Source organism: Orcinus orca, chromosome 10 (assembly GCF_937001465.1).
Source record: "Orcinus orca chromosome 10, mOrcOrc1.1, whole genome shotgun sequence".
Taxonomy (NCBI): domain Eukaryota; kingdom Metazoa; phylum Chordata; class Mammalia; order Artiodactyla; family Delphinidae; genus Orcinus; species Orcinus orca.
This window is the reverse complement of record NC_064568.1, coordinates 100514866-100541090: the sequence shown is the minus strand read 5'-3', so window position 1 is coordinate 100541090 and position 26225 is coordinate 100514866. Positions and strand designations below refer to the sequence as shown.

At 47.9% G+C, this 26225-nt stretch overlaps 1 protein-coding gene across 1 annotated transcript in view; it reads left to right on the top strand.

The window, feature by feature from the left end:
* Positions 1 to 2246: 2246 nt before the first annotated feature.
* Positions 2247 to 26225, top strand: part of BMP6 (bone morphogenetic protein 6) — a 146210-nt gene continuing 122231 nt past the window's right edge. The window contains exon 1 of the mRNA XM_004281050.3: positions 2247 to 3750. Within this exon, the coding sequence (XP_004281098.1) occupies positions 3144 to 3750 (607 nt within the window). The 5' untranslated portion in view covers positions 2247 to 3143. The remainder of the gene's footprint in view (positions 3751 to 26225) is intronic.

Genomic DNA, 26225 nt, shown 5'->3' with positions numbered 1-26225 from the left:
TGGGTGATGGGGAGTGGTCAGAAAAGCAGGGGGTGGGCGAGGTCGTGGTTAGGGGTCCCTTATCTACTCAGCGTTCCGATAGGCTTGAAGAAACAGTGGTCCCAATTTTGAAGTTATTAAAATTTCAGAACCATATCTCTTTATGTCCTTTGCCCCTAATGGATCCAAGGTCGTGTCTGAGTGTTTCCTGACAAATATGTGCACATGTGGGGGCGGTGGGGACGTGAGGAGAGCACGCCCTCTTCTGTGGTCCTCGGTTGAATGTCACCATCTTTATGATCGTTGTCATAACTCATGTCACATATTTCCCCTCTGGCTCTTAAGCGAGTCGTGTGCTCTTGTGTTTGTCGTCGGGAGGCACCCCCTTTTTCTCCTGTCATGCAACGGGGCCTGAGAGTCCATCTTGGTTGAGATGGGAAGCCCGTGGCAGACGTGAATCAGGGTTGCTGTTCAGATGTTAATTGATAACAAGTCACTAAGGGCCATTTTAGACCCATGTCGCAGAGGTCCATCTACCGCTTACTAAGTATCCAAGACTAGGGGGAGACGGTGTGTCTGTGCGTGTTCGCCACTGGGTCAGTCATGCGTATATAATAGGTGCGCCTGGAATAGATGGGTCCCAGTCAGCTTTTGTGTTTTAAATGGCATAGCCCTTCCTAGGTGCCCTGTGCTCAGGGTTTGTACGGCTTTCCAGTACTTTACCCACAGCCCTGATGGGCTGGAGCTGCTTTTGCTCTGCTTGCGTCTCACTAGAAGTCTTAAGAAGGTGTGACTAGGTTTGAGAAAGGAGGAGGCCCTTGGGAGGAAGCCCACACACACCTGCCGACATTTCACATCTTCTGATCAGAGCTCTTGGCTGCTGGCATATTATGCACTGCAATGATTTTATGGTGGTAACAAGTCCCGGACAGAAGAAAGAAGTGATGGAGGCTAATTCTAAGGGGCCTGGCATCCCAGAGCACGTAGTGACGTGCTCCTCTTTTCAGGGGAAAAGAATCCTTGCAGGTGGTTACAGATTGGCCTTCAGTGTGGCTGATGTTGTCTTGCCTGAGATCCGTGGCTACGGGACGTTTGTAAAATTAAAGTCTGTCCTAAAGACCACTGTGTCTGGGCCAAGACAGAACAGCAGCTAAGAGTGAACCAGTGGATGGTGGGATGGTGGGAGGTAAAGACCCTTACCCATTCAACACATACTTTCACCAGGTAAAAGATCATAACGTTTTAAGAGAACTTCTTTCTAGGAACCACCAATAACTGGGCCTTCTTGGATAGGGTGAGGACAAATGAATGTGCATGCGGAATGGCAGATGGTGGTGGTGTTGTTTGGGGGAGGGGGCAGTGTCTGTAACTGAGAAGTGAGCCTGCCATGAAATTACAACGGGTTTTACATGCTTGACCTTGTCTAATGCTCCCAGCAACCCGAGTTTCAGGGCCCTGCCTGGGATCCTGAATGGGACATGCCAAGACCCTACGCTTACTGAAATCACCTGTACCACCTCTCCTCAAATTTTACTGATCTTGCATCATGTAAATTCGATTGTCTTTCGGTACATTAAAATGCAACGTTAACAGACAAACTGGAGAAGCTCTGAAACATTTCCAAGAAGCTGGGGGCGGGGGTGGGGCTTTTTTTTTTTACTACACTCTCTGATTACACCCTCTTTCTTTTGGGTGCTAGCTTAAGAAGCGAAGCCGAAGCCCAAATGAAGAAATAAATCAAAATACTCAGAGCCCAAGCCCTCAGGACGACGGGTATCGCTTATATTTGGCCCTCTCTCTGGCGTTTGGGAACGGCTTCTCCGAGGGTGTGTCCCAACTTCCATCAGCTGCCTTTGGAAGCCACGTGCACGCTCAACGCCTGTATTACATCAATTAGAGAAACTAAGGAAGGAATGGGAAAAAGTGATGGTTTGCTGTTCTTCAATTGATTCAGGTGGCATTGATTTAACAGCTGATATTACTTTTATTTAGTTAAGGCATAAATTTAGGCCTTTTATGGGATCGTGAAAGGGAAAGGTTCCCATCGGGGTGTTGATCAGATCATTCTTCCTAGCAGTGACCTCTTTGCCTTTGCCACCTCGCCACTCCTCGGGTGCCTCCGAGAATTCTCTGTACTTGAAACCTACGCGCGGCGGAGGCGATGCCTCCCGGGAGAGGGAGGGTGAAAGAAGGGGGCGGGCCTATTTAAATACAGGCGAGACGCGCCTCTTCATTGGCCGCCAGCCTGTCCGTTACCAGGAGGGCGGGGAGACCCGGGGGCTGGAGTGCGGTACCTGAGCGAGACGCGCACCAGAAAGCCCACGTTGGCCGCTGCGGAGAGCGCGGCTCCGAGAGGCGGGAGCCTGCGAATTCCGGCGCCGACGCCGCCGCTCCGCGCACGGGTCCGCTTCCCTCCCATCCCTTCTGCGAGCGGGGTTTGCAGGGCAGCCGAACGAGCACGGAACGGAAAGCAAGAGCCTCACCGCCTCCGCTTGGGGAGTGGAACGGCGCGCCGAGATCTTGAGGGGGAGCGACAGTGCCGTGCCCGAGGGCGGAGGGGGCGCGGAGTTTGTGAGAGGGAGAAGGAAGTGTAAGCCTCGCGGAGAAGGTGGGCACCTTGGGACGCCTAGTCCGCCACGGCCGGGGCCCTGCGGCGGGGTGAACTTCACGGCGGCCGTGCAAGCCGGGGAGAGGCGTGCGCGGGGATGATGCCGGTCATCCTCCCCAGCTGGTGAGCGGCCCCGCCGTCCGTCCAGCCGCCCCGGAGGGCGCAAGGCAGCGCACGTGCGCGGGCAGCCAGACCCCGGAGAGACTGCGCCGTGACCCGCCCAGGAGCCAGGGCGCCGGCTGCCGCGCGGCCCCGACTCGGACGCACCTGGCCTGGAGCTTGCGCCTCCGGGGACCTGCGCGGGAGCGTGGGGCTCCCCCCCTGCCCCTCCAGCGGCCCTCCCGGGGATCGCCCCCTCCTCCTCCCCTCCAGCCTGGGCAACTGCGGGCACCCCAGACGAACATGAGAGATACGGACTGAGGGCCAGGAAGGGGAAGCGAGCCCGCCGAGAGGTGGCGGGGCTCTTCACGCCCAAGGGCCACCGCGGCCGCGCTCCGGCCTCGCTCCGCCGCTCCACGCCTCGCGGGGCCCGCGGGGCCAGCCCGGCTCGGCGGGGATGCTGGGGCGGAGGGCGCCGTGGCTGTGCTGGTGGTGGGGACTGCTCTGCGGCTGCTGCGGGCCCCCGCCCCTGCCCGCCGCCGGGGGCGCGCTGCTGGGGGACGGCGGGCGCCCCGGCCCCGCGGAGCCGCCGCCGCCGCCGCCGCAGACCTCCTCCTCGGGCTTCCTCTACCGGAGGCTCAAGACGCACGAGAAGCGGGAGATGCAGAAGGAGATCCTCGCCGTGCTGGGCCTCCCGCACCGGCCCCGGCCCCTGCACGGCCTCCAGCAGCCGCAGCCCCCTGCGCTCCCACCGCCCCCGCCGCCGCCGCAGCAGCCTCGCGGGGAGCCCCCGCCGGGGCGGCTGAAGTCTGCGCCCCTCTTCATGCTGGACCTGTACAACGCCCTGTCCGCCGCCGACGACGAGGACGGGGCTTCCGACGAGGAGCGGCGGCAGCCCGGGCCGCGAGGAGGGGCCGGCTCGTCCCAGACCCGGCAGGCGGCCCTCGGCAGCAGGAGCGTCCTGGCCCCCGGACCCGGCGGCGGCGGCGCGTCTCCACTGACCAGCGCGCAGGACAGCGCCTTCCTCAACGACGCCGACATGGTCATGAGCTTCGTGAACCTGGGTGAGGATCTGGGGGAGCGTAGCGACCGGCATCATTCCCCCCCGTCCCCCCTTTCCAGTCTCCCGGGCCCGGGGAGGGGAGTGAGAGGGTGGAGGAGCCCCTGGCACTGGGGAGCCGGGCTGGCGCGGCGGGGACGCGGGGACGGGCCGGTTGCCCTCCCGCCACCTGCGCGGCCGGGGGCGGCACGTGCGCTCCCCCCGCCGGGGTTGAGCGCTGCGGCGGTGGGCGGGCTGGGACGCTGGGTCCCGAGAGCGGCGCTGGCTGGCGCGTCTCCGTGAGCGGCTGGAGCACAGTCCGCGCTTTTCCCGTTGGTGCCCGGCTCGGGCCACGCCAGCCCGACTGTGGCAGCGAAGTCTGGCCCGAGTGGAGCCAGCTGGGAAGGAGAAAGCTCTTCAGTACTTTCTCCTCCTGTTTTGGTTCTGCACCCTTAACGCTCTGAGTGCCAGTTTTCCCACCGGGACTCTGGGGACTCCGGGAGCAGCTGAGAACTCTGGAAACTTGACATGATTGCGTTTAGTGGTATTCACGGAATTGGGGGAGGAGGGATGCAGGAGGAGGTCCCGAAAGGACCGAGGAAGGCGCGCCAGTCTCGGCCAGGCGGGGCTTGCGCGGGTTTGGGGCCCGACCCCGAGCCCAGTTGGGGTCACCCGCCCAGTGCCTTCGCTCACATGCCTTTGGCCAGTGCCCCAGAAGGCCGAACTTTTGATCAGTGAGGCTCCAACTGCACGGGCAGGGAAAGGGTGCGGGTTGGGGGCCGGGGTTGGGCCCTGAGCTGGTCTGAACCGGTTGCCAGGCAACAGAATGGAAATTCAAGGGCGGCTAAATCGGGCTCAGCCACAAATGTTCTGTGGCAAACCCGGACGGAGTCACAGAGCCTTTACCCCCTTGAGTTTTCTCATCTGTTAATGAGAACGGTGTAAGGAAGACTTTTTCCAGAATCAGTGCCTCTGGTCTGTGCTACTCTTCATTCATAAACTGACTCAGCTTAGCGTAGACAAAGCGATGTAGGGGACGCATTCTCTGCGGGGAGAAACGGGGCGCAGTAGCCACGCCCCAAGTGGGCGCAGCCGCGCGGTGGGGTGGGTCTCCGCGGACTTCCTTTCCGCTGCGAGACGCGTGGCTCTGGCCGGGCCCCAAAGTGGGTTAGCAGATACTTAGCAAAGTAGCACCCACGTCTCCAAGCCACGTCGAAGACGTCCGTCTTTTAAGGACATTATTTACTTGAATGATTCCCATGTAAAAACTTGAAGCGAATCTTTTACAAGTATGTCTAGGAGATGAGTCTCAACTCCGCTGAGCGTTGGGGGAAGGAAGGAGAAGTGGGGCTGAGGGACGAGGTCTGGGAGGATATAGAGCAGGACGATTGACATCCAGGTGGTGCAGAAATCCTCCTGGGAGACTCATGGCACAGGGAGTGGAGTCTCCAGGCCGGCCAGTCTTGCTTCTTGCAGTGCCAGGGTTTCTGATTGGACAGGAAATGTCACAGTGTGTTGGGACAAAATCCAGGGTTGAGCCACCTCCAAGAAGTATTCTAAGGAAATTCTCATGCCAGTCAGTAAAGTTGGGGGGTGGGGAGCGTGGGCGGGAGGAGAGGGACCAGTGCTTTTCCTTATTCTAACATTTCTGCTGCTTCTGGCTTAGTAAATTCCACCCATTGCTGCCCTCCCCCAGGTTTCCCCACAGCCTTGGGGAAATGTGTTATTGCCTTTTGGGGGTAGAGTCCCAACCTGAACAAAGTGGGGAGAGTGGCACTCCTGGCTCCTCCAGGGACAATCATATTATAGTCTCCAGAAAACCGTCCCTAGGCTTTACAACATGGTTCTCGACCTTGACTGACCATTAGCATCACCTGGGGCACGGAAAGAAGTAAGAGATGCTGGGCTTCTCCTTAGAGCAGTTAAGTCAGAATCTTAAGCTGGTGAGTTTCTGGCTTTTTTTTTTTTGCCTTAGGTTTTTCTAATGTGCTGCCGTGGTCAAGAAACACTGGTGTGGGAGAACCTGATGTCTGAAGGAAATCAGAGCATCCCAGAAAGCAATTAAGAGCAATGCTTCCTATGTCAGTGGCTCCCACACATTGCTATACATGAGAATTACCTGGGGGCTTTTGAAGTCTAGATGCCCAGGTGGTACCCCGTATCAGTAGTTAACGTGTGAGGTGGAAGCCAGGTATCAGCGTTTTTCAAGATTCCCCAGGTGATTCCAGTGGTGTTTGGGAACCGCTGGTGTTTGAAATTGTGAGAATTAGCTTGAGTAAAGTATGGAGACATTTACTGTGTTTAGTGACCTCCAAATTCTCCCCACTCCTTGCTTTTCTGACCTTTCCAGGTCTACAGGTGGGCACTGCTTCTGAGTCGCACTGCTTGAGGCTAGTTGTCAACTAATCCTGCTAAAGCGATGGCTTAACATAGTATCTCGTTAGGGATATTTTCATTTTTCAGAAAGATTTGTAAAGATTCAAAAGAACAGCACTGAAAAATGCCAAGAGAACTCAACAGTAGGGTCATTTCAGGCCTGGGACAGGCTGATATGGAAGGAGAAAGATCGCTGGGTAGGGGATTCTGTCCCATGCCCCTCCTATCATACCACTGGGCTTTCTGACTGCAAGTTATAAGTGTCTGTAGGTCCAATCCTGGACTCCACATGGGTGATTAGAGGAGACAATCACTTCCAGGTAAGTAGAATCCAAGTCACAAGCTATGCCACCTGTCAGCGAAGCAGTCCATTTAATCTTAATCCATTTAGCAGTAGGAAGGGGGACTTTCATAATGAGAGGCTAAAAATGTGATAAAATCTGATTATCATAGCTCTGAGCATAAGGACAGTTCATTTGAAGGAAGTAATTGCTTAGCAATGTGGATTCTCTAAATACGGACCCTGGGAGAATTCCACAGGTTTCTTACTCTGTCTCAATGGCGTGTTAGCTACGGCTTTACATGACTCTAAAAACCTATAGAAAGAGGCTACAGTATGGGTTTTAAAGTATTCTTGTATCTACTGAGTTAGGTAACTTACAAACTGAAATAAGGGAATATGTTACATAGTTGTAAACATCCTTCTTCCCTGGGACAGGGGAGTAACTTACTCATGAAATACATTGAAAATGCTTTGCGCCTTGTCAGTCAGAGTGGTTATGAGGAAGTATGAATCAACAGGATACATTTCTCTTGCATATCCCAAAGGCTGGTCATTTGACTGGCCCACTATTGTTTATGTTGACGGTTTTACACCCTCTCTGGGTGAGTGGTCTGGGGATGTGTAACCTCCTTTGTCCTAACCGGCTGGTGTGCAGAGTGCCCGCTGGGCAAGCTTGGTGCACTCGTGAACCTGCATTCAATGTGGGCAACACATGCCATTTTCTACTTGTTTTCTAATGCTAAAAAGTGTCTTGGCAGCCTGATACGCAAGCCTGCCTATTTGGTGACCTTGGAGAAATATCCTGAAATAGCTCAGGTCTTAGCTTAAAATTCACCTTTGTAGAAGAAGCCTTCTCTCACCACTCCATAGAAACTGGCCCTGCTCTCACCCTCACCCACTTATGTACCATCACTGCACCCTGTTTATTTCCTTGGTTGCACTTATCACAAGGAGTATTTTTTTTCTTTTAAAATTTGCTTACTCATTTGTTTGTCACCCCTCTAGGATGTCAGCCTCGAAAAGCAACCAGGCTTATCCACTGTTGTAACTTAAGTTCCTAACATAATGCCGAGTGTACAGAAGGTGCTTAATCAAGATTGAATGAATGAAAGTAGACACATTCATTTACAATTCATATTTCACTAATCTGGAAGGGTATATCTGATGTTTTATTTAGATCATTTACAAATGGTGTACCTGATTTTTATTAAGTAAAACATTTGAGGTAAGTGAAGACATTTAGGACATTGAGATTCATGATATCTGGATGTATATATCATGCTTTATGAATATACCCCTTTATTAGTTACCCATATGTATATTAATTTGTAATACGCATTACATTTGAGAGTAGTGCAAAGGTTTCATTAAATCTCTGCATTTCAGACTTCACTTATTTTAAATGAATGAGGTGTTGATCTGCAGATGGTAGGATACAATGAAATAAAACACTCAAGCTATGGTCAGAAAAAGGAATCAGCGTGTGTTAGTACAAGTAACAAGAAACGTATTGTACTGAAAATACTGGCAATCTTCTGAACAAAATTACTCTCGGGAAACAATTTGTAGAAGAAAAATGGAATACTCCCTCCTTGGATTTGTAACTAGATACACTGTATTGTCTTTTTCTCACAGGATCAGTGGTCCTATTTTTCATTTAAGCTGCCTGTACTTAGGAAGATTTTTGTTAGCAGAAAAGAAACCTGTGCCTGCAAGCTATTCACAGCAAAAATAGTTTGGAGAATTTGGTTGCAATTGTGTGGCTCAGAGAAGGAGTAGATAGTCTCCTAAAGAGATTCCAAATAGTAAATGTGAGATTCAGTGGTATTTCAACAAAAAAAGTTGTACAAAGTGTTCTTCAACTCGGATCAAAGGGCAAGCAGATATCATTGTTTAGACCTTGGATGGTGTTTCCTCTGCTTGTCCTTCTAAGAATGGGTAGAAATCCTTTCGAAATGTGCTGAATCATTCTTGGTTCCTTTACTTGAGAGCTTACCTCTGATTAGCATGGAGGAAGGATTCCTAGTGATATAAACATCTGTGTAAGTGAAAAAAACCCACAGTTCAGCACTTTCTTCAGCATGTAATTGTTTCATCACTGTGTCTTCAGAGTTTAGCTACTTTAAATGTTGGGTTTCACATCAGTATTTTCCTTGGATACGGCAGTGGGAGGGTGAATACTGGATATCGAAGGTAGGACAGCAAACTCTCAGATAACCAACTGCTCTCTCATCTTTGCCTCTCCCTCATCTGTTTATGAAGCTGAGTTAGGAAAGGAAAGCAAAGCAAAGCGAATACAATTTCTTGGGTAATTAACCAGCTTTGTGTAATTTTTTTCTCAAGTCAGTCCTCTAATGTTTCCCATTCTGTATTTAAAAATGAATTATTCCATGGAATGCTCTTCTTTCCTTAATATAAAGCCTTTGCAGTTTTCTTTTTTTTTTCAATCCTCTCCCTTTTGGGTTTCCCTCCCATGTACATCACCACAGTGCGGTAAGTAGGGTTCCCTGTGCTGCACAGTATGCTCCCCTCAGTTGTCCATTTTATACATAGCATCAATAGCGTGTATATGTAATCCCAATCTCCCAGTTCCTCCCACCCCACCCCTTGCAGTTTTCTCTTAACTTTTCCATTTGGAGCCTTATTCTGAATAAGGACAAGCCTCTCCTCTTGTCTGAATTTGTCACATCACCACCTTCGGCCCCTCCAGCAGTAGGAAGGAAAGTAGGCAGTATTTTAATCGGATCATTGCATTCCTGACTAGACTAAGCTTCCGTAAGTATCTGAGTAAAAGGGGTAGAAACCAACATAGACACTTCCTAAGATGTGAGTCCTTTGCAGAATCCCATGAGTGTAAACAGCTGTGTTCCATTAACCTTTCTCCCCGACCCTCCCCAGGCCATTACCCTACCCTGCTGCAACCTAGGAAGGCGACATAGTGTCCTGGCTGAGCGGCCATCACCCAGGGGCTGATAGGGTGGGCAGGTGGCATCTTCTCCTCCCCTTTTGTGTTCCCCATGAAGAGCTGGCGTGTTCCGTTGCCTTCATTTCTGTTTTCATCATGACAGCTGAGTTGCTCTTATTCAAGCACATTTTCTCATAATACTCTTACTTCCTGGCTCCCCCTTCCTCCACCTCTTGCCCTCCGGAAACTTGGGACCAGAAAATGGTCCCAGTCCTACCTGGAATGTATGAAAGTGGTGACAAGTATGTCAAGGAGAAGGAAAGCCATTCCCGTTTTCACAAAAATTAGTTACTAAAGAACCAGGGCCATATCAACCTCTAGAGTTTTTGTGCGTGCCAGAAATTCCTGGAGCTGCAGAGTTATCCCTGTATGTCTTCCCCCACAAGCTATTTTTAAAAATGCTTTTTATTTATTTTAATTTTTTGTGTTTTTATCTAAAAATTTTTTTTAATTGAATGTTGTGTTAGTTTCAGATGTACAGCAAAGTGATTCAGTTACACATATATATCGATTCTTTTGCAGATTCTTTTCCCTGATAGGTTATTACGAGATATTGACTATAGTTCCCTGTGCTCTACAGTAGGTCCTTGTTTATCTATTTTATATATAGTAACCATGTATATGTTGATCCCAAACTCCTAATTTATCCTCCCCACCCCAAGCTTTAGAAATAAGACATTGTAGTGCACTGAAGCAGATTGGATTTTTTGGCACAGTTTACTAGTGTTTTGAAAACATTGTTCTCTGCAATTACTCTTTCCACTGTAAATATGTAGTATTTCAGCCTCCTTATGAAGTTAGACTCTGGAGCTGGCTGGGATCACACAGCTACCTTCCATGACTGTTGTTTTTCTGAAGGAACGTGGCCAGCAACGGACAACCTGTTTTTTAAGTTGGGTTTCCTCTATCAATAGGCAGTTGGGGATGATTGGTCCATTTGTGTTATCCATGGGTCCTAGAGTTTACAGCTTGAAAAGGTTCTTGCATATCATGTTTTCTGTTGTGTTTGCAGTTACATCTGTTAGATGTACTCAGAACCGTTTCTTCCTCGCTGCTGGTACATCTTAAGGCTGAGGAACAACCAACAGAACCACAGAGAGAGCCTAACACATCAGAGGAATAGGGCTATCGAGTTGTTGGTCAGGTGTGAGTGGATAATTCAGGAGAAATTATAAAAGCATGCAAGACCACAGCCCACGGCAAAGATGGGGAGCCCAAATCTGAAATTTTGTGGGTTTTCTCTTACTGGATAGTATTCTCTCCTAGAACTCTGCTTTTAGAAAAGAAAAAAACTGTGCATCTCTAAAAATATCCCCCTCTTTGGTATGTCGAAGGACTGTTGACCTTAAAGAATTGTTTTCTGCTCCAAAACTGAGTTGAAAACCATGCTGCCCCGAGCGGCATTGTTCTGCTGATGTCCGCAGGCACTGATTCTCTTCCTGCCCTGCCCATATCCATTATTAAAGAGATTGGGCCCATAATAGAGATGCTATCTAAATTGCATCAGGTAATTCCTGGATGGGTCCCCACGGTCCTGTTATCTCCAACCCAGTCCCAGATGACTGGGTCGAAGACTCCCCTTCAGACATTTTTGCAGAATGAGGTTCTGGTTCTGAGTGGGAGAGCCTTCCTGGCTCTTGGGTTTATGGGCACACGCCCTTGGTTCCTGATCCTGCCAGATAGTTCGGGGATTGTCCTACGCCTGAAATGTCCTTGCTCTGTAGTGCTGATTTTATGTTCAGATTGTTTTCTCATCATCTGAGAGCTCCGAGGGGGGAGGAGCCGGGTGGCTTCACAGCAGGCAGAAAGCACTGCCCAGGAGCCCTCTCCACACTGCCCTTTGATATCCGCCGACAGCCTTATTATGACTCTCCTACCACTTACCCTTTTCACCTTGTCCAGAATGTAACTTCCAGCTTTAAACATCTGCGCCTGTTGATTGTTATTCCTGTGTTTACAGTCTTGTTGGTTTCCTGTTCATGAACATGGGCTGGCAGAAAATTGACTCGTGTTTCAGCAGAGCATGAACTGACTGCATCACCCGTGCTGATGAGGCCGGGAGATTTTTATAATGGGCCTTGCTGAATCTCTGAGACCACTTACTTTCTCTCCCCCACCCCGCCTTTCAGTCTGCGAGTTGAAATATTCTAAAGACAGAGCTTTGTAAACTACACAGTGAAGGACTGAAAGTTTTACTGGTTTTGCAAATTTTATCGAACGCTCTATCAGGATAAATGAGCAGAGAAGCTGTGCATTAAAAAAAAAAATACACTTTACTTTTTAGAGTAGTTTAAGTCTACAGTAAAATTGAGTGAAAAGCTCAGAGTTCCCACATAACCCCACGCCTCCGCATGTGCACAGCTCCTCCTGGGATCACCATTCCCCACCAGGGTGGTACGTTTGTTACAGTCAGTGAACCTGCATGGACACATCATTGTCCCTCAGAGTCCGTAGTTTGCATTACAGCTCACTCTTGGTGTCGGACATTCTGCGGCTTTGGATGAATGTCTGCTGACACGTGTCCATCATTATGGACCATACAGAGTAGTTTTCACTGCCCTAAAAATCTTCTGAGGAGAAACTGTACTTTTAGCCAGAAAAGCTAATCGCTGAAAATCCTAAGATTCAAAATATGCAGAGTTTGGGGGAAGGGAAACAAAATACCTTTGCTGAACAATATTTTGTTTCTGCTGCTTTACCCCATCAGTGTACAAGTAATTTTGACTGACTACGTAGGCCTTATTTTGTGCTTCCGTGTGTTGACACCAAATCCATTAGAAATCTCTCTCTCGTTTTTTTTTTTAAGTCTAGGAGTTTAAAAATCTTTTTTCGCCCACATACTTTCAGTGAGGTGTCTGTCACCATAGTACCTAGACAATCCCTCAGGCAGAGATATGAGCGATTAAATTTCTCCCTGGCTTGTGCCCTGTTTGATCCATGCTTGGCGGGATTTGGGCGAGTGAAAGAAAGAGGCCTGAAGAATGAACAAGAATTAGAGGAATTCTGTGCTTGTAAATTATTAAAATTTGGGAGGTTGTTGGGAGAGGGGTTAAAGTTTTCAGAAAGGAAGAAAATATATTGTTAAAACTTAGTTTGATTACTGCCTTGAAAAACTCACAAAAATACCTTTTCATGGCCTTAGTGGCCGGATCGGGGACTTGAAAAGGTTTCCTCAGGAGAGACTGTTTAGATCAGATTAAAATTAAATTACTAGAGACTCCGTAAACCAGAGGTCTTTGTGGGTGAGGCTCATATGCTTTGAACTGTTTTCTGTGAGAAAGGGCTACACAAATTAATGGTGAATAAATGAGAAGATGCAATAATGTAAACAAGGAACATGGTAACCCTAAAGAGTGCTGTTGAACAAATAGTTAGCAATTCATTTGAGGTAGTTTGGGAACTTGTGAGCATTTCTTGACAAATACTGTACAGGTGAGACACTTCATGAATTCTCCCCAGGTCTCCTTGTGTCAGCTCTCCGTGTTATTGGGATGTCTTCTCACTGAATTCTAGCTAAATAACCTCCTTTATTTCCCCTACATCCCTGCAGAGATGAAACCTCTCAAATAGAGGAGCTTGGGACCAGGGCCAGATCGGTGGATTTGAGAAATTCGGCTTTGTTCTCTAACACCTGACTTGGTATGCGCTGTGGTTTAACTAGCTCTCGGTCTGGTGGGATAGAAGTTTAATCACGCCAAAAGTGAAATGATACCGAAGGGTGGGGCTAAGATTATGGAGGTTAAAGTGGGGAAGACACAGGTGTCTTCAGTTGAAGACATTTGGAGAGTTGCATTTTCCCCGAGGTCCATGGAACAGGCCTTTGCATTTTTATGGGGTCTGTTTAGGGCAGAATCCCCTAATACCAGCTTTGGGAACTTGTCCCGCAAATCTGGCACCTCGCTTATTTCATCTACTTAATTGAGGTTGTTTGTCTCTATTGTTATACATGCGTATACATGTCATCACTCTAAGATGTGGAAGCCAGCATAGCTGTGGGGATGCAGGTGGTACCCACTGGAGCTTCGTTTCTCCCTCTCTCCTCTTGCTTTTCCCTTCTCTTTTCCTCCCATGAATAAATTTGGCAACTCCATTGCATTTTTTTCCTATTTTCTATCTGTTCGTTTTCCGTATGCCTTTGGTTGTCATTGACCTAACAGCAGATTGTATACATCTCCATGGATTCTGGTAGCTTCTACCACCAAAACGATGCATCGCTCACTAGAATGGTTAAGTAGCTGGTTTTCTTGGTGGTGCTAGAAAGTGCTGAAGGCCTCTTTAGTATAGAGTTGAGGAAAGAGCACCTGATTAAGATTCGGGAAGCTTAAGCCTCTAGTCTTCGTGTTATCCCTTTTTACAGTAGCATGTTCAAGCCACTTAACCGAAGTTCTGAGTCTTTCCTTGTCTGTAAAGTGTGAGTATTGGGCTAGATCAGCATTTTCCAAGTAGCGTTTCATGGAACACTTTTCCCAAATGCTCTGCAGAGGAAGAGCGTGGAAGCACTTTATGTCATATTCTTTTCTTTGAGATTTCCACGTCTAGGAGCATGTTAAAGCCCTGACAAGCCCATAGAGTTTTCTGAACCGACTTTTCTTCTGTAACCCTTTTTTCCCCCTGAAACATCCTTGTGTCAGACCTGGGCCTCTCTGTCCCAAGGGCCACTCCTGACCCTCCCCTGGTCTTCTCTGTAGAGCAGGGATGGGACCCCAGAAGGCTGCCTTTCCAGCTGCTACTACTCTTCTGTGTCTCTGGCTCCCTCTGGAAGGGCTGCCTTGTGCCATCTTCCACTGGTGGCCCCAGGCTCTCTTCCTGAGGTTGGAAGTGGCTTCTGACTATTGCTTATCCATGGGGTGTCTCACCACAACCTGCTTGCCTTCCCCACTGTGATGCCTCCAGTCCCCTGCATTCATTTCCCTCTGTTGTAAACACCTGCTGGGATTTCTCTTTTGCTGGCTGGACCCCGATTGCTACGGCCTTTTAATTCTCTGGAACACAGCAGAGAAACCCCAGACGATATAATGTTCAGAAATTAATTCTAGGCATGTAATTCTATTGTGTATCTCTGATTATTTTTTTAAACAGCTTTCTTGCAGTATAATGGACACACACAGTAAGCTGCTTATTTAAAGTATAAATATGGTAAACTTTGACTTATATGAGCACCTCTGAAACCATCACCGCAATCAGGATAGTGAATGTATCCAGAGCTATTCTTTTAAACAGTTGCCTAAACCAGGAAGTGCAGTGATATCCTAGCCCCCAGGAAGCGTAGTGAAAATTCCCATCTTTCATTGATGCCATTGCCGTTCATGCTTTTATATGCTTTGAACATCCTTAAGAATATAGTTTGCTGAAGATGGTTGCGAATGGTTTTCTTGGATTAGAGAACTCTGGGGTCAAGCCCACTCTTTGCAGTGGTGACTGGCCTCGATCCTGTGTCTTACCTCCCATATTTATTTTAGGAGCTCGTAATAAAGATAGGCAGATCTCTTCTAATTTCGACGTCAAGCGTCTGGGGCACTTTGGGAGGGTTAATGACCCTGTTGGCATCTCCTTCCTCAGTCCTCAAGTTGAAAAGATTTGATCCTTCTGGCAAACATCACAAAGATGCTTCCTTGTGTTTCTGTTTTAAATTCTGGCAATTGAGGTAGGGCACAGGTCCAAGAAGTTTACGAAAGTAGACTCCAGTTTACTCCTGACTTCCCCCCGCTCTGCTCCTCTTTCTCCAAATGTTCTGTAAGCTTACACAGAGCTGCATTTTTGCGGGGGGGCGGGCAGGTTGTAAGAACATGTCAGTATTGTATTTCTTTATGGCCTTTTGCCTTAAAGAATGACTGATGTCACTTATTATCCTATTATCTCAGCAAGGCAAAAACAGACTTTTATAGCTTCAAACTTACAGCTATAAAAGCAGATGGATAGGGGAGAATTTGGAGATCTGGGGAGAAAATTATTATTTAGAGTAGTGTTGATGTTCCAGATAGCACCCAGTCACACGACAGAACAGTCTGGTGAAGTTGCTTAGCTCTCTCCCCCGCCTCCCTGCCATTCAGGGAAGCTGCTCTTCCCTTGCTGCCCATTTTCTCCTGTCCCATTGCCATCTGACCTCTGTCCCCATCACTCTGGGGACAGTCTTCTATCAGGGGCAACTAACCACTCTGCCCTGAGTCTTCACCCTCCTCTCCGGAAGCCTTTATCCCTCTGACACTCCTTACCCCCCGCTGTACAGTCCTGAGAAATTCCTTAGCTTCTGTAACTCTGCTTGCACCCTCTGCGTTCTTTTTCTATCCTCCAGATTTCTGTGTGGGGACATTCCTGAAAAACAGCAAAAGATTCAGAGGGTTGGCATGTGGCACTCGACCCACACATGGGGCTGAGATGGCCGTGAGTTTCGAGGGGTGGGGGGAGCACACTCAGATGTAGGAGTTAGGAGGTGACGTGCAGCCACAGGGCGTGATGGTGGCCAGGTGCCAGCCTTCAGTGATGCGTGTGCAGGCTGAGTGGACCATGGTGATGGGGACCCTGGCAGCTGGTGGATTCAGGCAGCCAGATGTCAGCGACAGGGAGGTATCTCAGCTCGGAGCCCCTCCTCGTGTACTTCCCTTTTGCTTACCCATCCATTCAAAGTGTAGTCAAAGTTTGCTTCTCAGACCGTCTTTGTGCAAGACCAAGTTGGGTTTTTTAAAATGTCTAAATTTCTGTGGACCCATACTTTTGTCAAATTCATTAAAAATGAACGATTAGAGAGGTGAAATGGAAAAAGCAAAATACATATAAAATCAAGCCTCAATTTCTAATGATCAGATTCCATCGATATAAAATGATTGGTCAAGTTGCTACTAAACTGTCTGGACAGTCTCCCTTTTGTACTCGTCTCACTGCAGGACAGTCATGCAGAGTTTGTGAGTCAGCACAGATCTCTCTCTCTCTCTCTCTTTTTTTTTTTTTTGCGGTACACGGGCCTCTCACTGTTGTGGCCTCTCCCGTTGTGGAGCCCAGGCTCCGGACGCGCAGGCTCAGCGGCCATGGCTCACGGGCCCAGCCGCTCTGCGGCATGTGGGATCCTCCCGGACCAGGGCACGAACCCGCGTCCCCTGCATCGGCAGGCGGACTCTCAACCACTGCGCCACCAGGGAAGCCTAGAGATCTCTCATTTTTATTGACGTGCAATGAAAACCTTCTTGGACTCGCCAGGACTCAGGGGCTTTGCTGTGGGAATCTACACTTGAACAAGCCTGCGTGGACGTGAGAGTGCTGACACAGGGTTGAGAACCGGGGTGCTCATTGCTCAGGGTCACCCTCAATCTCTGTCCTCACTCCCACACCCAAGCAGTTGCTGGACTTACTGTTTCTGCTTCTGAAATCTCTCACTCGCGTCCCTCCATCTTTTTCCTCCTTTCTCTCCCCACGTTTTCCAGATGAGGTCTTTATGAGTTTGGCCTGGACTTCTATGCCGGCCTGCCCCCCTGCTAATCCACCCTTGCATCAGCGCCAGCTCGGTGTCTCTGTAGCACAGATGTGATCTGTTATCTCCCCTCCATCACCTTCATTGGATCCTTATGGCCCCGAAGGAAGCCAGGATGCCGTTCTGACTCCATGCCCTTTGCATTTCATCCCCTCCCTTCCTCTTTGTCCCCACTGTCATTCAACCAACCAAGTCTCCGTGATTTCCTTCCTGTGGCCTTTTCTCCTGATATCTCCCATTTGCATTGCATTGCTTCACATTTCCACACTCTCAGTTTGACCTGTTCTTTAAACCCCAGCTCAAATGCCATCTTAGCAAGGAATCCTTTTGGGAATTTGCTTACCACGTGCCATGACTCTTTGGGGTCTAGTGACCTTCCCCAGTGCAGGTCAGCATGGAGTGGCATTCGCAGTTCAGATGTGTTTGCACATGAACTCCGTGTGGCCTAGAGGAGGGAGCTGGGAGCCTTAAGTTCCAGTGTGGGTGCTCTCCCTGCCAGCTGGGTAGATCTGGGCAAATCACCTTCAACACCGACTTCTCTGATCCTTTGTCATGCAATGCTTTGTTCCTCCCAACACCCCTTCTCCCCGCAGGTACCCAGCGCTGTGCCTTACCTTACATGATACTCAATAGATGCTCATGGGATGGATGGGGCTCAGTTTCTCTAAAGTATAATGACTGTGTGTGGTCTTCCTTCTCTCTCTCAACGCCAGTAACATCATTTGTTTGAATGAGAGAATTCTAAATGGTGAAACATTGCAGATCTGAGGAGTGCTTATGAACTTCCATTTCACTGGTGGTTATAAGACAAAATGTTGCCTTCTTTTGGGGTTTCTGTTCTGTGACTTTGTAGATGGTGGAGGGGGAAAAAAAGGCCTCAGGGAGGAGACATGTTGTTTTCCCTCTATCTGATGTCATTATGACTTTAATAAGTATTCATAGGAGTCAGAAGTGCTGCTCGATCTAAATTTAAGTTTCCTGCTTATGCTACGACTCCGCCTGCAGGTGTCAACGCCAAATACTTATCTTGTCAGCTTCTCCAGGAGGCGGCTGGCTTGGCTTCTGTCGCGAAGGTGTTAGTCACTCTGTTTACATAAGGGCTGAGGGGGTGACATCATGTCTATTGAATCAAAGTCACTCAGCTCCCCCTTGGGCAACAGGGAGCGTTTAAATACCCAAACCAGATCAAAGCCAAGGGCAGAGTTGAGATACCCCTGCCCAGGAGTAGCGAGGTCTGGCCAGAGGGAGGGTGGTCTCTTGGGTGGGTGTCCGAAACAGACGTGCATTATTGCCTCCCTGTGTTTCCGGACCATTGGTGAAACGAATCATGTAGAATAAAACTCGGAGCGGCCAATCCAGAGAGACGGCTTAAGTGGGCGCAGGTGCGTCCAAATAGGTCGGAAAAAATGTCAAATCAGGGATGTTTCTTTTTATAGGCTGTTAGAAAAGTTGTTTAAAATTAAACAACTCTTCAGTACTTAAATTATGTATAATGAGGACAGGTAGGTCCTGGAACAGAGAACTTTTTTTTCTTCCTTCTCCCACTTCAGTTTTGCTCTCCCTACTAGAGTATGCCAGACATAAACACTTTCATTTCCAGGATATATATTAGCCTTAGCGTGGAGGGAACGGGGAGAGATGGCATCGATAGAGGCCAGAGAAGTAGCAAATCTAGTCGAGACTTGTGAGTCCCATCAAGTGATAACCTTGTGAATTTCATACCTTTTAAATATAGGTAAATGTAGAGGAAGATATATTATACAGTTGACATTCCCTTTACACCTCCCAACCCCAAATAAATAGTTTATTGATACACTCTCCAGCTTGGTTGCAGTGTAATTGACAAATAGAAATTGTACATATTTAAGGCGTCTGTGGTGATTTTTTTTTTTTTTTTTTTTTGCGGTATGCGGGCCTCTCACTGCTGTGGCCTCTCCCATCTCAGAGCACAGGCTCCGGACGCGCAGGCCCAGCGGCCACGGCTCACGGGCTCAGCCGCTCCGCGGCATGTGGGATCCTCCCGGACCGGGGCACGAACCTGCGTCCCCTGCATCGGCAGGCGGACCCTCAACCACTGTGCCACCAGGGAAGCCCCATGGTGATGATTTGATATATTGTGAAATATTGTCACAATCAAGCAATTAACATATCCATCACCTCACATAATTTCCATTTTCTTTTCTTTTGTTTGTGGTGAGAACACTTAAGATCTACCCTTTTAGCAGATTTCAAGCATACATTACGGTATTGTTACTGTAGTCACGTCGCCGTGCAGGAGATCTCAGGGACCTATTCATCTTGTGTAAGTGAAACTTTGTACCCTTGGACCAACATCTTCCTGTTCCCCCCTCTCCCCCAGCCTCTTGCATCCACCATTCCACTTTCTGCTTCCTCGAGTTTGGCTATTTTAGAGTCTACCTATGAGTGCGATCACACAGTATTCATCCTTCTGTGTCTGGATTATTTCACTTAGGATCGTGTCCTCCAGGTTCATCCACATGGTCGAGAATGGCAGGGTTTCCTTCCTTTTTAAGGCTGAATACTATTCCGTTGTACGTATATCCCATGTTTTCTTTTTCCATCTGTTGATGGACACTTAGGTGGTTTCCACATCCTGGCTAGTTCAGTGTTTTGTTTTTTATTTTTTTTACCTTTGGCCGTCTTTAGGAACAAGTAACCCTGTGTAATGTTGCATTATTTGGGAATTGTAAGGTTACGGTGTCTCAGCCTTTGTACTATTTATGCCTCATTTTTTTCCCGTTTGGCTCTTGTAAGGAGCACGATTTATCTTGCATCTGTAGGGTGTTCTCTAACCAGGGCATTTCCACGCTCCTCTCAGGGTTGGATGACATGAGACACTCTTCTGAAGCAGATGGCTCATCCTTTTGGCTTCTCTTTTCCTAGAGGCCTTTGTTTTCAGGACAGTGGAAATGCTCGCTCCTTCCCAGGCACCTGATCCCTCTGTCTCCCCCATCTGGCGATCCGTTTCTGTGGCTCTTCTGGTGCTTGGGGCCTGGCTCACAGGAAACTGAGCTCAGAATCGAAACTCCTTCCAGAATGCCACCTTGCATCCCTAAACACCACAGGGACAACTGGGGTAGCCCCGTTTCACTCTGTGAAAATAAAATATGTCACCAGGATGTTTCACTGGAATGAGGAATTTATTTCCATGATTCTAAGGTCAACTACAGTACATGGTTTTTCCTACTGGGCAGCAAACATGTTTTACTGAACCCTCACCTAAGAGCTTTTCGTTTATAACTCCATGATGAGTTCTTGGCTTCCTCCTTGTTGATGCTTGCAAATTATCGTGATTGACTTCCACACCTTTTTGGGGAAGCAAATTCCAAGTTATGATTCATCTCTTAATTTTGGCCAGCATTTTGTTGTGAACATTTTCAAACGTACTGAAAAATGGAGAGATTTTTATAGTGAATATCTATGTACCCTCCACAGAATGCAAAAAAGATCTATTTGTAAAAGGCTGACAGATAGCATATGAAGACAGAAGGATGTTGGTTCTACTGTTGCATCATTTTACATTTTGGGAGATAGAGTGGTAGAGAGTGTGCCTCTAACTAGATGGCATCTGAGGCGTCCTGGGTGGTACACCCTGAAGAAAAGCTTCTTGAAACCCAGGGATTATCTTCCATGTTAGAAATGACAGGTTGAATTGTTTGTCCAGTGTTTATGGAGTCCCTTGAAGGCACCTGGCTAGGTGCTGACCACAGTAGGGACAGGGAGAGGTGGAGTTGCATAGACCCCTAACCCTGACCCCAGACCCCTTTGTATTGTGGTGTCTATGATAGAGGTAAAAACAATATTATGGGAGCATCAAGGAGGATGTGATTAATTCATGGGGGGACTTGACCTTCAGGCCGAGGGTAGAGAGGAGTGGGTTTCTGCTGGTGAATTTGGAAATCACAGGCATTCCTGCAATTTTCCTTTCCTTCAATTACGTTTAGAAGGTTTAATAAAGAGGGGAAATTAGGTGACAGATTCATGAGTCACACCTACGAGATGATCACTGGTGGGAAAAGGACTCCTTCCAGGAACTAAAATCTGAAAGGTTATGATTTAAATAGACGTTTGACTAGACTTAACCTGGTCTTCCTGGAACGCTTTCCCTCCTTTCTCCTTACAATTAAAAACACCTACTTGGGAGCGTAGAACTGTGATCAAGGTGCAGAGAATGTTCCCATCTTTGAAGTGAACAGGCTCAAGAGGAGACTTCAGCAGTGACCTGAGCCTCGTCCACAGGCTGCTCGCCTGATGGAACTGACCAGTGGAAATTCCACTTCGTCTGCCACCTGGTTTGTCTCCAGTCTCTTGGCCAACCCGCACCTGTGACAGGTAGCGTGGAAGAGGTTTCATCTCCTGGGGCTGGGAACTAGCCAGTGCCAATCCAAGCAGGTGACACGCTCTTCTCCTTTCTACGTCCCCAGTTAATCACATGAGGACCTCCTCCTAAGAAAGTTTCATTTACAGTGTACAGTTCACAGGCCCACCCTGTGTGTGAGACCATCATACGGATGGTCACTGTTGAGAGTGTTTGCAGTAGCAGGATTCTGGCCCTTGTGGTACCTGCCCCCTGGTGTTAGCCTGGGAATATATTACCCATCATGGCAAAAAGGGGCTTCAGATGGCTAGACAGCTGCTGTAAAATAGGGAGATTATCCTGGATGATGATTCATGGGGGCCCTTGAAAACAGAAGCAGAGGCGGCAGAGCCAGAGGGATGCGATGGAGGGAGAGGAAGAGAGATTCCAAGGGTGAGAGGGACTCTTCCGCTTCTGCTGCCTTTGAAGATGGAGGAAGAAGCCTCAAGCCCAGGCCTGCAGTGGCCTCTGGAAGCTGGGACCGGCCCTCAGCTCACAGCCAGCGAGGACATGGGGATGCCAGTCCAACAACCATAAGGAACTGAAATCTGCCAACAACTCGAAAGAGCAAAGAAACAGACCCTCCCCTGGAGCTTCCAGAAAGGAAAGCGGTTCTGTCGACACCTTGATTTGAGCCCAGTGGGACGCATGTCAGACTTCTGACCTACAGAACTGTGAGAGAATAGATACGCATCGTTTTAAGCTGCTGAGTTTGTGGGGATGTGTTACAGCAGCAATAAAAAATGGATACGGTGGTATTTACACAGGATCTTGGTACTCATCTCGGTCCCTGGGATCCCTTGAATTAGAATATTTGAATGGTGGAGGCACACTGCCTGTGTTTGGATATGAGCCTTACCCGCTAGTCCTCTGTGCTTCAGTTCTATCACCTGTAGAAACAGGAAGCAGCAATTGCATCTAGTTCTCAGGGTGCTTATGAGGATTCATTGAGAGATTCCCTGTAGCGAGCCTAGCACCGCACTTGGTACATCTTAAGTGCTCGGTAGTTAGATGCTGCTGTTGGATATGTTTCCAATTAGAGGCCGTATAAGAAAATCTTCATGTTCTTTGTCCTACTATTCAACACATCATCTTCTGATGCCGAGGGTAGGAAACCGTCCAAAAAGAAAACTGGAAAACATTGGGCAGTACATATAGATTCTTAAGTTCTTCTGGAAAGCTCTCAGGCTTTATGTGCTCACTGGAACTTGAGGAGATAATGTTTTTGAGAGAGATTTATAAAGCTGGAGCACTGTGTCATCGTAAGGTAAAATAAAGGAGGATGTTTGGGGGCTGTACCGGTTGTGGGGACCACAGATACCCTGTGAATAAGCTCAGTGCCAACAGTCTGCTTCTGACTGGGTGGAGACGTTGGCCGTTACTAAACCTACCCACGCTGAATGATCCAAGATTCACTGTTGATGTCTGAACCGTCATGTACTGAGAAACATTCCAATTCCATAGGCCTATAATTTTGTAATTCCGTAGTCCCATGATTTCCATAGTCTATAATTTTCTTGCAACCCATGATGGCCTTGGTCTCTAGGACTGCAAGTATGCTGCTGTGTTACAATGATGTCCTATTCCTGGGATCAATAGAGGATGAACCTGTGGAAAAAACTGGAAATCCCTACATCATTTAGCCAATCAGGTATCTTAGTAAAATAGGAATAATCTCTAGTTCTGCCATCTTGAACTCCCACGTTGATGCCACTGGTTTTCTATCCTTCAGTCGAAGTGCTTAGAACTTTCCTGTAGATATTCATTATCTAGTGTGTGTTTTATCTACAAAAGGCAACCACTGATGAACCACTGCACCTCCACTGGGGAGAGGGAGGGATTGGCATTCTGTGCTGTGGATATGCTTTTCAGAATACAAAGCTTTGCTTAGCTCAAGTTGCCAGTATTAGGGAAATTCAGGATTTTTTTTCTGACCAGCTTTTGTCTTATTTTGTGAATGTCGAGAATGTTGTAAATGGTTCCGGTCCCATCTTTGTTGGTCAGTAGGAAACTCAGAACTATCCATTTATTGTGTGGTATTTATTTTTCTATATTAACCTTGTCTTACGTTCTTGCCCGATTTTCCTTTTGTTCCTATTTCCATACCTCCTTCATGTGTATTTTGTAAAATTGCTTCTGCAAACTGTCTCAGATCTGCTTTCAGTATAGGTGGGGGAGAAATAAATTGCTTCCCAAGATCAGTAGTAAGTTGTCAGAGCAACCATCACCTGAAACCATCATGGGAGCCACTGGTCCCACACCTACGGCTACGGCCAGGCCCGTGGGACGCTCCTCTAAAGAAACAGCCCACAACCCATTGTGTCACCACATGTGTAGGTGACACAATGCCTAATAGTTTTTTTTTGCCAAATAGTTATGCGTCATACACGGTCCCCAGTGCAGAGCGGACAATGTGACATCTCCTGGTTGATGACCTCTAAAGGCAGGTTGGACTGGACGTTAAACATGCGTTGTCCATAGATCACGGGTGTCAGAATAATTTCAAGAGCTTGTTTAAAATGTGCCGTCCTGGGCTTCCCTCCCAGATGGGTTGAAGCAGTGTGTCTGCTGTGGCACCTAGAAATCTGCATTTTAAGGAGCATCCTCAATGGTTTTTAGTCAAGTTGTTCATGGGACCGGACTTTGAGAAGCACTGTACCCAGAAGGGCGAGTGGGATTTAAAGAGGCAGATGCAGTTGGGAGGTTCCTTAAAATACTACAAATAGAGCTACCATACGACCGAGCAATCCCACTACTGGGCATATACGCTGGGAAAACCTTAATTCAAAAAGAGTCATGTACCACAGTGTTCACTGCAGCTCTGTTTACAATAGCCAGGACGTGGAAGCCACCTAAGTGTCCATCGGCAGATGAATGGATAAAGAAGATGTGGCACATATATACAATGGAATATTACTCAGCCATAAAAAGAAATGAAATTGAGTTATTTGTAGTGAGGTGGATGGACCTAGAGTCTGTCATACAGAGTGAAGTAAGTCAGAAAGAAAAACAAATACCGTATGCTAACACATATATATGGACTCTAAAAAAAAAAAAGGTTCTGAAGAACCTAGGGGCAGGACAGGAATAAAGATGCAGACATAGAGAATGGACTTGAGGACACACAGGGAGGGGGAAGGGTAAGCTGGGACGAAGTGAGAGAGTGGCATGGACATATATACACTACCAAATGTAAAATAGATAGCTAGTGGGAAGCAGCTGCATAGCACAGGGAGATCAGCTTGGTGCTTTGTGTCCACCTAGAGGGGTGGGATAATATATGTATACTGTAAGGTCGGATCTTAACAAACGGCACCGCGAAACAGAGGAAAGCTTCAAGTGAGCTTTATTAGGGAGTGCTCCTGGGCGAGGTTCACTGGTCCGAGAGAAAGGGGCCAGAGAAGTTGCACCCGGGCGAAGGTTGGGCAAGATTTTATAGGGGAAGAAGGGAAAGGGGTGTGGTGAATCTGGGAGGGTACAGGGTATTCCTTATTTGGTGGTCTTTTCTGGTATCCTGTGGGACCGTTAGTCCCGCCCCTCAAAAGGCGGGAAGGCTGGGCCGGGTGCAAAGTCCCCAGGTCAGTTTCTGGAACTGGGTGGTCCGGAGAGTTTCGGTCTGATGCAACCTGTGAATCTGATTGTGTTCCCCTGCCTCGGGCCAGTTGGCCTTACATATACGTATAGCTGATTCACTTTGTTATACAGCAGAAACCCACACACCATTGTAAAGCAATTATACTCCAATAAAGATGTTAAAAAAAAAAAAAGGCAGATGATAGAACTCATAGAAGCAGAGGCACAAATTATGATACTGGGTAAGCATGGGTGACAGGGAGACTAAAGAGGGGATCCCATGTATGGTGAGGGCACTTTTCCTACTGTCAATGCCATTTGTGTATCCAGCCCCTTAAACGTTGGAGGTGCCTATTATGTGCCGGCTGCTTTGCCAGGCGCCAAGGATACTGAAATCTAGAGACCATGTCATGCCAGCAGAAGGTTGTTCAGAAGGAAGCAGCTGATGTGTAGATACACAGGACTTCAGGAGTGTAGGGCTTCTGTGGTAGGAATCTGTTAGGGGTGTATCAGTGAGGGAATGATAAGGGCAGCACAAGGAAGCAGAAGGGTTCTGAGTCTGGGTATTGAGCCCATATTTTCCTCCTCCTGAATTTCTGAACTCGCACAATGGCCGTGATTTAGCTTGAGATGCCCCAGAGTGACTTTTACGTAAATTTTCATTTTCATTGGCTGGTTTGCTTGTGTTTTACGTGTCCTTTCGCTGCTTAATTAAATGAACTCCATAAATACAGGGACCTCCACTAGGCGTATCTTGAGATTTTTCCAGCTGGTTCTGGAATTTGAAGTTAAAAAATAAAATCAAAGTTTCTTTGATATTTTTAATTCTCTGTTCTTTAACAAAACAACGTGAACATTCTTTATTTGAAAGAGAGCCTTAATAAATGGTAAGATTTTTAATAACTTGGCTACCATTTCTTTTGTAGTCTGGTTTCCATGGGCATCAAACACTTGGAGGTTAAACGTCAGGTAACCTCCTTCCCTCCACATCTGCCCCAGTTCCGCGATGTCAGAGCTCTGATTCTGTCTACCTTGTGTCTCTTCTTGGAGTGTCTCAGCTGTGATGGGGAATGGGTCCATCTCAGGATGCTGCCTAAGCTACTCTTAATCTGGAGCCAGAATGGAAATTCTCGACCTCCTTGTCCTTGGCTACAACCCAAAGCTTCAGATGTTGTTGGATTAGTCCGTACTCAGCCACCTTAAGCTCAGCATCTTTGATGTCGCTTGAAGGCGGACTTGACCAAGTGGTATTGCCTCCTGCTGATACTTAGGTGAAAGCCAACACCATAAAAATGAACGGTTTACTGGGACTGCGCCGCTCTCACTGCTACCTGCAAGCCCAGCCAATCACACTGCCAAGTTGGTCAGAGAAAGAATTGGCTTGAGAATTGCAAAGTGTGTTCCTCTGGCAGCAGAATGGAGCCTAGCTCAGTCTACTAAAATGCAGCAGACAGATCAAATAC